General features: G+C 43.7%; 1 protein-coding gene across 1 annotated transcript in view; it reads left to right on the top strand.

The window, feature by feature from the left end:
• Positions 1-15,738, top strand: part of DNER (delta/notch like EGF repeat containing) — a 378,787-nt gene that overhangs the window by 173,847 nt on the left and 189,202 nt on the right. Inside the window, exon 5 of the mRNA XM_027964863.2 lies at positions 13,717-13,862. Within this exon, the coding sequence (XP_027820664.2) occupies positions 13,717-13,862 (146 nt within the window). The remainder of the gene's footprint in view (positions 1-13,716; positions 13,863-15,738) is intronic.

The raw sequence follows: 15,738 nt of genomic DNA, 5'->3' as shown, positions 1-15,738 counted from the left end.
TTATAGCTTTGACTAAATGGACCTTTGTTGGCAAAGTGTTGTCTGTGATTTTGGATACGCTATCTAGGTTTGTCATAGCTCTCCTTCCAAAGAGTGTCTTTTAATTTCATGGCTGCAGTCACCATCTACAGTGATTTTGGAGCCCAAGAAAATAATCTGTCACTGTTTCCACATTTCCCCCTGCTATTTGCCATGAAGTGATGGGACCTGATAGCATGATCTTAGTTTTTTGAATGCTGAGTTTTAAGCCAGCTTTTTGATTCTCCTCTTTTACCCTCATCAAGAGGCTCTTTAGTTCCTCTTTGCTTTCTGCCATGAGAGTGGCATGATCTGCATATCTGAGGTTGTTGATATTTCTCCCAGCAATCTTGATTCCAGCTTGTGATTCATCCAGCCTGGCATTTCAAATGATGTACTCTGCATATAAGTTAAATAAGCAGGGTGACAATATACAGCTTTGACGTACTCCTTTCCCAATTTTGAACCAGTCTGTTGTTCCATGTAAGGTTCTAACTGTTGCTTCTTGATCTGCATACACATTTCTTAGGAGAGAGGTAAGTCGATCTGGTATTCCCATCTCTTTAAGAATTTTCTACAGTTTGCTGTGATCTACACAGTCAAAGGCTTTAGCGTAGTCAATGAAGCAGAAGTAGATGTATTTTTTTTTAATTCCCTTGATTTTTCTGTGATCTAACAGATGTTGGCAATTTGATTTCTGGTCCCTCTGCCTTTTCTAAATCCAGCTTATACATCTGAAAGTTGTCAGTTCATGTAGTGTTGAAGCCTAGCTTGAAGGATTTTGAGCTTTACCTTGCTGACATGTGAAATGAGTGCAATTGTGCAGTAGTTTGACATTATTTGGCATTGCCTTTCTTTGAGATTGAAATGAAAACTGACCTTTTCCAGTCCTGTGGCCACTGCTGAGTTTTCCAAATTGGCTGGCATGTTGTGTGCAGCACTTTAACAGCATCATCTTTTAGATTTTTAAATAGATCATCTGGAATTCCATCACCTCCACTAGCTTTCTCTGTAGGAATGCTTCCTGAAGGCCATTTGACTTCACATTCTAAGATATCTGACTCTAGGTGAGTAGCCACATCATCATGATTATCTGGGTCATTAAGGCCTTTTTTGTATAGTTCTCTATGTATTCTTGCCACCTTTTCTTTATCTCTTCTGGTTCTGGTAGGTCCTTGCCATTTCTGTCCTTTATTGTGCTCATCTTTGTATCATATTTTTCCTTGGTATCTCTAGTTTTCTTGAAGAGATGTCTAGTCTTTCCCATTCTGTTGCTTTCCTTTATTTCTTTGCATTGATCACTTAGGAAAGCTTTCTTATCTCGCCTTGCTATTCTCTGGAACTCTGCATTCAATTGGGTACATTTTTCCATTTCTCATTTGCCTTTCTCTTCTCTTCTTTTCTTAGCTATTTGTAAGGCCTCCTCAGACAACAAAGTATTTTTGCCTTCTTGCATTTCTTTTCCTTGGTGATGGTTTTGGTCATCATCTCCTGTTCAGTGTTATAAACCTCTGTCTATAGTTTTTCAGGCACTCTGTCTATCAGATCTAATCCTTGGAATCCACCTGTCACTTCCACTATATAGTCATAAGGGATTTGATTTAGGTCATACCTGAATGACCTAGTGTTGTTTTTTTTCCCCCATACTTTCTTTAATTTAAGCCTGAATTTTGCAATAAGAAGCTCAGGACAACCAACTAACAGGGAGGGAGCAAAGCTCCACCCATCATCAGACAATTGGATTAAAGATTTACTGAGCCTGGCCCCCACAACTGCACTCATCTCATAGCTAGCAAAGTAATGCTGCAAATTCTCCAAGCTAGGCTTCAACAGTATGTGAACTGAAAACTTCCAGATGTTCAAACTGGATTTATAAAAGGCAGTAGAATAATATTAATTAAGTATTTTTCCTAAGCTATTGCTTAGTTACCTTCCAGTCCTCTTGTGTCTGATATAAGCTGAGCCAATCTGATGGCCAACAGTACTTTGTAAGTAATAAGGAAGAGGAAGAAGAGGGGAAAGTGATGGAGTTAGTGTTTTGTGAATTTGGAATGCTAAGTAGTAGCTAAACAGTGATTCATTCTACATCAAGTGGCAGAAGTGGGGATATAACACAGGAGAAGGAGTTTGATGTGGTTTCTTTGCAGGCCTGTGTTGGTCAGAGTGCTATCTAAGCCATTGTAATGGAGATCTCAAATATAGTGCTTAAATTACAAGTTAATTTCTCCCTCATGTTTCTGAAAATGTGATCTGATTGCTTGTTTCTCTAAAGCCAATTAAGAGGCAAGTTTGGTGAAAAGGAATGTTTGCTTTATTTTGGAAGCTGGCAAACAGGGCAAGGGAGGGGTGATGAAGGGGTAGAGGGTGCGGAGAGGATGGTGAGGGCAGATTCCTGTCCAAAGGCTGATTCCCCCACTGACAATCAGTGGGCAAGAGATTTTTCAAGGGGAGTTTCAGGGGTATATAGACAGAGGGAGGGGGTACATGCACCGACAACACAGCTCTGACGGTCATCTTGCAATTAGTCATCGGTGGTCTGACCAGCATCAACTTGCTTAAGTACAGTTAATCTTCAGTTCCTGGGTCGGTTTGTTCCCATTTCTTTGAGGCCAGTTCTCAGAATTGTGGCAGCTCATCTCCTGGCTGCTTTCTGATCACCAAGTAGTTAATTTTTCCCACTTTGGGGGGGGTTCAGTATCTGTAAGACAGCTTGCAGGGTATGGCTCTGAATATTATCTGTAGCCCTTGCTGCTGTGGTGTTGCTTCTGTCGTGTCTGACTCTGTGCGACCCCATGGACGGCGGCCCACCAGGCTCCTCTGTCCCTGGGATTCTCCAGGCAAGAATACTGGAGTGGGTTCCCATTTAGAGGCGCTAAAGGTCCTTGATTTTGTTTAATGAGCAAACAATATATTGTTATTTTTGTTTGTTTGCTTGACTAGTTTCCGTTGCTTCTGCATTGTCTCACTTCTCTGATCAAACTTAGTCTTTAGCTAAAAGTTTTCTACAGACAGAATGCAGACAGAGGACGTGATGGGCAGAGGGGAGGACCATAGGGTCCTGCTCCATTTCTAGGGGTCCTGTTGCAATCTAGCGGTGTCTGGTCCAGGGTGGCAGGCAGTCCTGGAGCCTCAGCACACAGATCCCAGCTCTGGATTTAAACCGGCTGCCCTGGCTGCCACCATTGCTTCAGTGTATCAGCCACTGGGAAGCGGGGAAGGACAAAGGGAGCACTTGCTTAATCTTCATAAATGCAACACGCAGAAGGGCCACACAGCCTGTCCCCATGTCACTGAGGAGAGGCTGGGTGGCTCTGTTGTTCCCAGCAACAGTTCCCAACTTCATTATTGAACATGGGGAGAATGGTTGCCAATGGGTAACCTCCCATGATTCAGACACTCAAGTCTTACTCAGGACCAATGATTCAGTCTAATATTAGTGGAGAAAGGAGTGTGGTAGGGTGAATACCTTGAAAAAACTGAACAAAATTATAGCACTCTGAGCTACTAACCCTTTACTGTGGCGCAGATACTTCTTTTGAGAAAGTGTAGAATGTCAACCTGAGAACTCTTAATCTAAACCTTTTTGTTCATTTTTTCAGCCTGTATGTCCATATTGTATGTTCAGGTTTCCCTGCAGGGTGAATAGGGAGATGGTGCTGCTGACGTATTGGCCAAGTCAGGAGGTGCTTGTTAAGGGTTGCTCCGTTGTGACAGCGGAGCTTCCCTGGTGGCTCAGATGGTAAAGGATCTGCCTGTAATGCAGGAGACCTGGGTTCGATCCCTGGGTCAGGAAGTTCCTCGGAGAAGGGAATGGCTACCCACTCTAGTATTCTGGCCTGGAGAATTCCATGGACAGAGAAGTCTGGCAGGCTACAGTCCATGAAGTCAGACACAACTGAGCAGCTAACACTTTCACTTCAGTGTGTGATGGTAAGATTTGTGGAGAATAAACCAATCTCTATGCAGGGAGTAGCAAGCGAATTGTATTTTTTTCCTATAATATGTTCCCATTGTCTTTCTAATGGCTTTTTTCCCTTTGGAGCAAATGATATGCTTAATATATATTTTTCCTCGTCTTCTGGCTAGGTGGAGTCCACCTGATGACTTAGATCAGTGACAGTGCTGACAGTACTTGGATTGCTGCTATTATGGGCTGTTGTGTTTGTCTCTAATTCAGAAAGCATTTTTGGCCATACCTGACTCAGGAACCCCCAGAAAATGGGATATTCTGAACAGGTGATTTTTTCAAAAAGCAATTTACTGCTGCAAGCAACAGAGCTTAAAAGCAAGCAGACAAGGAAATGAACAACAACAGAACATAAACTTTCACAAGGAAATCCAAAGAAAGCCTTGTTTAGAAAAGATAAAAAGAATAAAGTCAGGATGGTCAGACTGGCCAGGTAGGTTCTCCAGCGAATGAGACATCACTGCGTTTGTACTTGGAAGGTAGTGACAGCTCTTCAGTACTCCTTCACTTTCCCTGCTTAGCTCATGGTCTGACTGCATTCTGCATACATGCCACGGAAGGAGAGCTGTGTTCCTATAGCAGGAAGTATATTCGTAAGTCTTATTGTAGCATCATGCCACCCTGGACCTGGTCTTGGTTCAAGTTTGTACCCTGCATCAAGCTCTCTTCTTGTCTCTGGCCAGATACTGTCAAAAGGTGATTTATTTCTCAGGTTTTTCCTCTCAACCCCAGGTATTGAGACACAAATTCACAGGGATCCTGACCAGCTTATTAAGCTTTGCATTAGCCTCCAGCCCACCTTGTTAAAGAGCTGGCGCAGAGACGCCATCTCATTCCTGCTTCTGTGGATCAAATTGTGGGAATTGGAGGTGTTTGCCTTCCCAAGGCCCAAGTTACTGTAGAAGCCCTGGGTCTCCAGCTGAAGCTGAAAGCTGTGATGTTTTAAACCTTTCATGCCTATCTGGTGCCAGCCATGGGACTTCCAGGACTGTGAATAGTTTTTATAGGCTATAGTTTTGTGCCTAGTGATTCGCCAAGTCTTAATAGGAAAACTCAGCCATCTGTTTCCAACACCTACTGCTCACGTACTTATGGTTAGAGTTTTTATTTTGCATGTGTGCATTCCCCTTAACAGGAAAGAAAACGGTCTTTATAGCCAAACCACTGAAGTGAAAATGCAAATCTCATTTGCTCTTAATCCCAATGAGGTATTTACTACAAAGTCCATTTGAGACTCTTTGGTGTTAATATTGAAGAAGACGAGTGGTAAAATAAACAGCTAATGGCCTGGAGCCAGCCCTCTCGTGCGTGCTAACTGATGAGGGCCCATTCCATTCCAGAAGTAATGACAGGGCCCCCCTTTCGGTTGTTCTCAACTTCTCATTGGCACCAGGGGAGTGAGTTTGGCAAAGTCACTGTTTTGAAAGGACCATAATGATGGCAGGACATTTTATTACTGTATTAATGAGCACAGTGTGGGGCCATGGGTAGGACGGAGTGTTTGTGTATGTCTGTGCAAGAGTTGGGGGCGTGGGGAGAAGGAAACCCAGTTTTTATCTGTCATTGTAACTAGTTGCTGGGGAGTGTTCACAGACCCCAAGGTAATGAAGGAGAGTTTTCCTTCATCGTTGTTTTTAAAACTCCTTAGGGAAATCACTCTCAGTGGTAAAGAATCTGCCTGCAAACAGGAGACACAGATTTGATCCCTGGGTGGGGAAGCTCTCCTGGAGAAGGAAATGGCAACCCACTCCAGTATTCTTGCCTGGAGAATCTCATGGACGGAGGAGCCTGGTGGGCTACAGTCCGTGGGTCGCAAAAGAGTTGGACATGACATATGACTAAACAACAACTCCTGAGATAGTTTTCTCTGTCATGGACCCAGTGTCCTCCTTTATCTCTTGCATGATGCAGGGATCTTTTCGTATCGATAACACTCTGGAAAAGTCATGTAGTTATTTATTTCAATACAGTTTTCTAATATGATTTTGGTCTGGTCTGATAGCTATTTATAACCATTCCCTTCTCCACGGGATCTTTCCTGACCCAGGGACTGAACCCGGGTCTCTTGTTTTGCAAGCAGATTCTTTACCATCTGAGCCACCGGGGACGCCCATAAACGTAACACCAAGTTTATATTGTGAATATTGGTCTGTAAAACTTGGTTCTGGGCCCTGGTCTCTCTCTTTTCTCCAGAAGTTCACTTTTCCCCAGTGGTTTAGAATCCCCCTCATTCAGATGAGAGCCGATTGTAAATCTTCAGCCCTGACGATTCTAACTACTCATGTCCTATGTTGGACCACCACCTTGGATGCTCCTTTTGGTGGGATGGGGATGGATGGGGGAATCTCAGACTTAATCTGTACACAGTGGAAATTCTCATCACTGGCCAGCACCACTGCACATGAGGTTGCTGTACTATGTATGATTTCTTCTTTTCCCTCATCTAGTCCAGACAAAAGCCTTGGTTCTTCCTCCAAAATGCGATCTTTGAAAAAGAACAGACTTGTAAACCCCGTGGGGGAGGGAGAGGGAGAGACAAATTGAGTGGGTAGTGTTGAAACATATATATTACCATATGTAAAACAGATGTTGTTGTCCAGTCGCCCAGTCGTGTCCGGCTCTTTCGACCCCATGGACTGCAGCATGCCAGGCCTCCCTGTCCCTTGACGTCTCTTGAAGTTTGCCCAAGTTCATGTGCATTGCACTGGTAATGCCATCCAACTGTCTCACCCTTGAGGTCCTCTTCTCCCTCTGCCCTCAGTCATTCCTTAAATAGATCTTTCCTTAAATATAGAGCCAGTGGGATTTGCTGTGTGATGCAGGGAGCTCAAACCTGGTGCTCTATGACAACCTAGAGGGGTGGGATGGGGCGAGAGGTGGCAGGGAGATTGAAGAGGTAAGGGACATTGGTGTACCTATGGCCAATTCATGTTGATGTATGGCAGAAACCAACACAATATTGTAAAGCCATTATCATCCAATTAAAAATAAATTTATTGAAAAAAAGAAAAAGCATAAAGCTCGTGTTTTCCACACTATTTAGTGGGTGCTCATCAGACTAAGGCCCACGAGATCCCCTCTTATCTAGCCCCTCCTGCTCTGTATCCTCATCTGGGCACTAGCCCTTGGCACACTGACCTCCTCATCCATCTGATGATGTCCTCAGCTTGCTTCACTGGCTTTTCCTCAGCCTTCAGGGCTCAGCCTAAATGCTGCCTCCTGTCTGGCGCTCAGACATCACATGCTGAGTGATTTTAACTCTGCTCTGTCCTGTTCGGCCTTTCACCCCTCCCCACCTCACAGTTGGGTTATGCACACAGGATGCACAATTTCTCCTCTTAGAGGGACTCAGCACTTTGGCCTCATAATCAGAATCATGGACTTGGATTGAACACAGTTATGATTCAAACACGTGTTTACCCATGAACATTTTCAGAGAACTCTAATTTTACATGCCTTGTGGTCGGAATGAAGGAATCTAAGGCCGCAAGCGTGAGAAGATGATGAGATATTCTTCCTTGACAAAAGGTGGGAGAACCCCTGAAACTTTTGCCAGAAAGCCTTCACTTCCTTTTCTCCACTTCTGCTTTCCTTGTCTTGAGTGTCCCCTTTTCCTGTGTCTCATGAAGTTTCTATCTTCTGCTTTGCTTTGCTTTTTCAGTCTTCCTTCTTCCGCCCCCCATCTCTTCTTTTCCCTCCTCTTTTCTTTTTTCTTTCCCTTTTGTATTTATACTCTTTCTAGCCTTCTTTCTTGCTTTTAGTTTAAGCCAGACTTTTACCTGAGCAACTTCATAGCCTCCCATGTGTCATCAGTTCTCCAGTTTTTGAAAAGACCATAGAAGGCACAGGTGTTGACACAAGCTCATTCTCAAGCAGCTCTGCAGACAGAACCGGGGAGTCACCCTTACTCTGACTTTGCCAGTTTTTGTCTTTAGTTGATTGGTTGGTCTACAGATCTTGGAATTCTGTATATAAGGACAAGTCTTTCTATCCAGGCCTGTTTCAGGAATTATGTTACATATATTGATTTCACATGATTAAGGAAGAAAGAAAATTCATGACCATTTGCTTGACATTTTTTACAAGCGTGTTAGAAGTGCCATTGTTTGACGGGTGAGTCAAAGAAGTCACATCGTCTTTTCAGCAGCTCTCCAGTGATCACCCATAAAGCCCCGAAGAACTTCTTTTCTCAAAAAGTGAATTCTGATTTATTCAGATTCCTGCTTTTAATGTGAGCCAGGCTTTTGCCTGAGCAACTTCATAGCCCCCCATATGGCACCAGGTCTCCAGTTTTTGAAAAGATCACAGAGCACACTTCCTGCTCCTGGCATGTGGGCTCTCCTGAGGGCTACTTTGCTTTAACCCAGCTGCGCTTTGAGGAAACTTAAACTGGATGGGATTACTCTTCAGTGGGCTTCCCCGGTGGCTCAGCAGTAAAGAATCCGCCTGCAGTGCAGAAGATGCAGGAGGTGCGGGTTCGACCTCTGGGTGGGGAAGATCCCCTGGAGAAGTAAGTGACAACCCACTCCAGCATTCTTGCCTGGAAAATTCCATGGACAGAGGAACCTGGCGGGCTACAGTCCACAGGGTCGCAAAGAGTCGGAGGTGACTGAAGAGACTCAGCACACAGGGCATGCATGCATGCACTCTTTTCAGTAGGAGGAGCTCCAAGCATTTCCCCCTTAGACGTGGCCAAAGGGAGATGCAAGCAACTTACTGAAATAACAGACCTCGAAGGAGCCGCTGGGCACCGATTTCCCCCGTGTGATGAGTGACTGCTGAAAATAACATGCTTGTTATGCTGTGGACTCACTTTCGGGGATTAGGTGACATGGTCAGAAATGAGGGAGGAGTGTGTGACACTCTGTTGTAAAGACTGATTTCTTTAATAGTTTACTGAGGGATTTGAAGGTCAAAATACTCAGGCTTATTAAGCAAATAAAGCTAATAGAGAAACTTGTATCAAAGTTGTCTCCCGGAAGTTCAGAGACTATGATGAGTCAGGGAATATGGCCTAAATATCACAGAGTTGTGTAGACTTTCAAAAATAGATGTGTAAAATGTGCTTTCAAGAGGCTCACATGTGTGTCTCTAATTCAAGGTGATTGTTACCTTCGCAAGAACACTACTTATGTGATTTAGATTAGTTTTTCTATTGGACCAGTGGTTCTTAACTGGAAGCACATGTCCAGATTACTTAGGAAGTCTTTTTATAACACATGCCTACAGGGGCCTAGCCCAGACTATTGCTACTGAGTCATTTGTGTTGGAGCCTGGAAATAGGTACTTGGAAAAATCCCCTGCAAAATTGTGAAGCATCTGGTTTCAAACTAGTTAAGGATCATAATTCAAACAGACACACGTACCCCAATGTTCACTGAAGCACTATTCACAGTAGCCAGGACATGGAAGCAACCTAAATACCCACTGATGGCTGAATGGTTAAAGAAGTTGTAAAGTACTTCACTTTACAGAGTGAAGTAAGTCAGAGAAAAACAAATATTATTAACTCATATATGTGGAATCTAGAAAAATGGAACAGATGAACCTATTTGCAGGCAGAAATAGAGACACAACATAGGGAACATAGGGAACGGATATGTGGACATGGGGGAGGAAGGGCAAGGAGGGATGAACTGGGAGATTAGGATTGACATGTATACATTACCATGTGTTAAAGAGGGGAATAGAGGAAACCTTCCGTAAGCACAGGGAGCTCAGCTCGGTGCTCTGTGACGACCTAGACGGATGGGATGGGGGGAGGGGAGAGGGAGGCTCAGGAGGAAGGGAGCACACATATACCTATAGCTGATTCACTCCATTGTGCAACAGAAACTTAACACAACACTGTAAAACAGTTATACTCCAAAAACAAAACAAAGCAAAAACTAGTGAAGGACCACTGCTCTTGACTGAAAGTTTGGAGTAGCACAAACCAAGGGTGACCCCTCCCTGTAGCCTTAAAATCCTGGACGATGCCTGGTTTGTAGAAGTGAGTGAAGAAATGTTTGCTGAGAAAATGAAAACAAACTATTTAGAAAGCCATATTGTGCATTCATTTAAACTGCTCACTCATGTAAATTTCTACTGGCTTAGCAAGGAGTTGAAGAGAATTTTTAAAATAACCATTGAAGAGATGCATCTTCTGGACAATTAGAGAACATTCTGTGATCTAAATGCTTATGAAGGGGACAGATGATGTAGATTTTTCAGGTAATTTGATGTGAAACTAGAGAACAAAGCAGAGAGATGGACAAATAGGTTTTTAATTACTATCTGATTTTTACCTCCATTATTTTATGGGTAAAATGTCTTTTAGAATAAGAATTCTGGTAGCTCCCCTATGTTGTTCCAGATTCTATTTGTCTATCAAAGTTGTTTTTTTTTTTTTTAGTAAGCTGTAATTTGTGTATTTTAATAATAGCTGTTCTTCCAAGTGCACTCAGATTGACAACACATTCTGGAAAATCCTCTTTGGGATTTGTCTGTGCTGTGCTGGTCCTATATGCATCTATATCCTGAATTACTATTTGCCACCTCCCTGAGACTTGTCCCTTGCCCTCAAGGAAGTTTCAGTAAGGGCAGCTTGATAGATAATCATTCACGACATAAAATAATCAGAGACCTTCATGTAACAGTGCGGATTGACATTGTGCAGCTGGGAAAGGATGGGGGTATTGCTCGTGAATGTGTGTGTTAGTCTCTCAGCTGTGTCTGACTCTTTGTGACCCCATAGATTGTAGCCCGCCAGGCTCCTCTGTCCATGGGATTCTCTAGGCGAGAACACTGGAGTGGGTTGCCATGCCCTCCTCCAGGGGATCTTCCCGACCCAGGGATCGAACCCGAGTCTCTTACTTCTCCTGCACTGGCAGGGGGGTTCTTTACCATCGGTGCCATCCAGGAAGCCCAGGTGGTACTAGTGGTAAAGGTGGGATAGGGTGGAATCCGAGCTATGATGACAGGAGGAGGAGGCGTATTCCAGGTAAGGGTGCTGTGGGAACGCTTGCAGAGTTGGGGTAATCAGGGCGTGTGAAGGCACGTGAGGAGGAGGTGTGAGGTGTCTGCAGGGTGCAGGGCCACGGCCAAGGAGTAGAAACTCTGGTGTGTTTGCCTAAACTGTCCTTTGCCTTCTGTTCCAAAGCCGATTTACCGTAAAGTTTTCAATAGGAAATCTTAGGAAGAGAGCAAATAGTTCTCTGTGGATGTAAAAAGCACTCCTCCCGACTTGCCGTGTCCATCTTTACTGGCTCCTAATTACAGACTTGAAGTTGAGGTGGGTCTCTACAGCAACTTGGGTCAATTTCCCAAGATAACCTTGATGCTTGTGAATGGAGTTAAATTTTCTGCTGCTGTTTTGAACCCATCTTCTGCCTGTTGAAAACACCCTTGCACTACCATAGTGCTTTGCCTTTTGCAGATTTGTTGTTCCTAGATGCTTTTCAGGGTTCAAGAAGCAGGGGGTGAGCCTGTCAGACAGCCTCACTGTCTGCGTATGTCCAACTGTCACCATAAAAAGCATCCTTTTTTGATGTTAAAAGAGCCCAGTTTTGATGATAAATTCTATGGTTACCCTCTTCAGGGGTTGCTGTCTTTACTTACATGAGAAAATTGGGGATTTAGAGAGACATGGCTGTCTAGAATCATTTCTACTCCCCGTCTTAAGCATCTTTTCTGGGTAATGCAGGAATCTTTCTTCTGGGTGATGATGGTGTTAATTATAAGTTGTTCATTTTGAAATTAAAAATTATTCCTAAACAAATGAATATTCTTACTAGAAAAGGGTACACTGTCTTTGTTGTTGTTGTTCTTCAGTCTCTAAGTCTGTTTATGTGACCCCATAAACAGCAGCATGCCAGGATCCATGTCCTTCACTATCTCCTGGGATTTGTTCAGACTCGTGTCCAGTGAGTCCATGGTGCCATCCAACCATCTCATCTTCTGTCTGCCCCCTCTCCTCCTGTTTTCTCAATCTTTCCCAGCATCAGTGTCTCTTCCAACGAGTCAGCTCTTCACATCAGGTGGCCAGTGTATTGAAGCTTCAGCTTCAGCATCAGTCCTTGCAAAATAATGATCTTGTGGATGCATAGTCCTCACAGTATTATTTCCTTATTCCAGTTTGAGGCTATTATTTATTTGACATTTATTTCTATCTACTATGTACAGATAGCTGTACTTGACATAAAGATTGTCATTCAGTGATAATTATGACATATTATTGCTTTTGCAATCAACATTCAGCTATGATTGGTCCTGGTTTATTAGATGGTTAAAACCACATTTTGCAATAAGGAGTTCATGATCTGAGCCACAGTCAGCTCCTGGTCTTGCTTTTGCTGACTGTATAGAGCTTCTCCATCTTCGGCTGCAAAGAATATAATCAATCTGATTTCGGTATTGACCATCTGGTGATGTCCATGTATAGAGTCGTTTCTTGTGTTGTTGACAGAGGGTGTTTGCTATGACCAGTGCGTTCTCTTGGCAAAACTCTATTAGCCTTTGCCCCGCTTCATTCTGTACTCCAAGGCCAAACTTGCCTATTACTCCAGATATCTCTTAACTTCCTACTTTTGCATTCGCTATGATGAAAATAACATATTTTTTGGGTGTTAGTTCTAGAAGTTCTTGTAGATCTTTATGGAACTGTTCAACTTCAGCTTCTTTGGCGTTAGTGGTTGGGGCATAGGCTTGGATAACTGTGATACTGAATGGTTTGCCTTGGAAATGAACAGAGATCATTCTGTCGTTTTTGAGATTGCATCCAAGTACTGTATTTTGGACTCTTTAGTTGAATATGAGGGCTACTCCATTTCTTCTAAAGGATTCTTGCCCACAGTAGTAGATATAATAGTCATCTTAATTAAAATTTGCCCATTTGAGTCCATTTTAGTTTGTGAATTCCTAAAATGTTGATTTTCATTCTTGCCATCTCCTGTTGGACCACTTCCAATTTACCTTGATTCATGCATCTAACATTCCAGGTTCCTATGCAATATTGCTCTTTACAGCATCAGACTTTACTTCCATCACCAGTCACATCCACAACTGGACGTTGTTTTCGCTTTGGCTCTGCTCTTCATTCTTTCTGGAGTTATTTCTCCACTCTTCTCCAGTAGTATATTGGGCACCTACCGACCTGAGGAGTTCATCTTTCAATGCCATATCTTTTTGCCTTTTCATACTGTTCATGGGGTTCTCAAGGCAAGAATACTGAAGTGGTTGAAATTGATACCATGCAGTCAGATTGGTGATCAAGTAGAATTTAGTAATAAACTCAATGTAAAATGTGTCTCCTGTTGCATGCCACTGTGAGGGCACTGAGCTGCTTGGACAAGCCCATAGCAGGGGAGATTTAGTGCTTGCGACTACTCAAAGTACCCAAGAGAATGGAGAACTGGGAGTTGCAAGATAGTGGCTCCCAGGGAAAAGACAGCTTCAAAAGCAGGGCTGGAATTCAGACAGAGTGTCCCCTCGAGGGCAGGAAAAGGATTTCAGGTGATGTCGGAGTGCCTGGGGTCCTTGGTATCACCCGTTCTTTGTGATTCTTGGGAAGAATGTCCTACCTTAATGGCCCGAGGTCTGAATGACCACTCGCCACATGCTTTGTTCCTTGGCCTGACTTACTGCATTTTGATTTGTTTGCCGGAATTGATTCTTATGTAGTCTATATCCATAGTCTTGTCAAAGGAATGTTGGTCAAGCTTTACACTTCCTATTATCCCGTTTTCTTTTAGGTTTTGTGAATGATTCTGTTACTAAATCCATCGTGGCATTGCGGTTGACTCTGGTGGTGAAGACCAGCACCTGCGTGCCGGGCGAGAGCCGTGCAAACGGCCTGGAGTGCTCCGGAAGAGGAAGGTGCTCCACGAAGCCGTCAGAGGTGAGGGGGGCACCTGGGAGCTTTGAAAATGTGTGTTTACATTAGGGTATATTTACATATAAGCACACACACATGTATATATACATGGACTGCAGCCCCCTAGGCTCCTCTGTCCATGGAATTTTCCAGGCAAGAATACTGGAGTGGATTGCCATTTCCTTTTCCAACCCAAGGACTGAATCCTGGTCTCCTGCATAGCAGGTAGATGCTTTACGCTCTGAGCTACCAGGGAAGCCCATCACTTCAGTTCAGTTGCTCAGTCGTGTCCAACTCTTTGCAGCCCCATGGACTGCAGCACGCCAGGCTTCCCTGTCCATCACCAGCTCCCAGAGCTTGCTCAAACCCATGTCTGTTGAGTTGGTGATGCCATCCAACCATGTCATCCTCTGTTGTCCCCTTCCTCTCCTGCCTTCAATCTTTCCCAGCATCAGGGTCTTTTCCAATGAGTCAATTCTTCGCATCAGGTGGCCAAAGTATTGGAGTTTCAGCTTCAGCACTGGTCCTTCCAGTGAATATTCAGGACTGATTTTCTTTAGGATTGATGGGATTGATCTCCTTGTAGTCCAAGAGAAGCCCATATATATATATACACACACATATATGTTGTGTGTTTGTGTGTGTGTGTGTATAAAGAATGAAAGGGGAGAGAGCAAGTGCATTTGCTGAAAATATCGCCAAATTTCTGGTTTCAATTATTTGTATGCAACTTACAGATATATAAATTTCCATATAATTTTCAAGGTAAATACTGGGAAATTGTGCAGTGCTGGACCCCCTTACTTCAGTATCAAGTAGAGATTTTGTGAGAAGTAATTATCATATCTGGTCACAGAATCAAGAGAAGCAGAATAAAGAAAAGCTAAGACAGTTATCTATCTCCCTGTTGTGACCTAATTCCCTCCTGAGACTTTGCATGTCCCCAGTGGTGACAACAGTTACAGAAGTGAGGGAAAAGTAAGGAAAGGAATGGGGAGGAGGCAGGGAGAGAAGGCAGATTCACTCTGGCCTTTGTGGACCAGCGTCATGAGCTCTGGAAGACGTGAGTCCTGGGGTTCCCTGGTGGTCCAGTGGTTGGGACTTCATCTTCCAAGGCAGGGGATATGGGTTCAATCCCTGGTGAGGAAGCTAAGATACCACACGCCTCTTGGCCAAAAGAGTGAAACATCAAACAGAAGCACTATTGTAGAAAATTCAATAAAGACTTTAAAAAAATGGTCCACATCAAAAAAACCTTAAAAAACAAATAAGACTTGAGCTTTGCCTTTCCTTCTCTTTAGCATCTGACATCACATGGGGAAGCCTGAGAGTTCTTTCTCAAGCTGAGCCTGCCCTGTAGTTCCCATTTTCTTCTCTCTTGGCCAGCTTGGACTTGCTTCTTCTCTATCCTGAAAGTGAAAGTGAAGTCGCTCAGTCGTGTCCGATTCTTTGCGACCCCATGGACTGTAGCCCACGGAATTTTCCAGGCAAGGGTACTGGAGTGCGTTGTCATTTCCTTCTCCAGGGGATCTTCCTGTCCCAGGGATCAAACCTGGGTTTCCTGCATTGCAGGCAGAGACTTTACCTCTGAAGGGAAGCTTTATTTATCCACTTATTCTATTAATAAGCAAATAAAGACTATTGAGTGCTCTTCTGTGACCATCCAAGTTAATACAGAAGTGTGAGAAGTGATGGAAGCAGTGGGGTGCTTGTTTGATACGGAAGTTCTGGAAGAGATGAAGGGGAGAGGCTGAGGAAGGCCAGCCTCTCGAGGTGGAAAATCACCAGATCTTCCCAGTAAGGCTGCAAAGAGGAGGCACAAGGGTCTTCCCCAAATTCACTCTTCTTTTTAATATATATTTACTGAAGTCTAGTTGACTTACAGTGTTTCAGGTATGCA

Source organism: Ovis aries, chromosome 2 (genome assembly GCF_016772045.2).
Source record: "Ovis aries strain OAR_USU_Benz2616 breed Rambouillet chromosome 2, ARS-UI_Ramb_v3.0, whole genome shotgun sequence".
In the NCBI taxonomy this organism is placed as follows: domain Eukaryota; kingdom Metazoa; phylum Chordata; class Mammalia; order Artiodactyla; family Bovidae; genus Ovis; species Ovis aries.
This window is presented reverse-complemented; position numbering and strand designations above follow the sequence as displayed.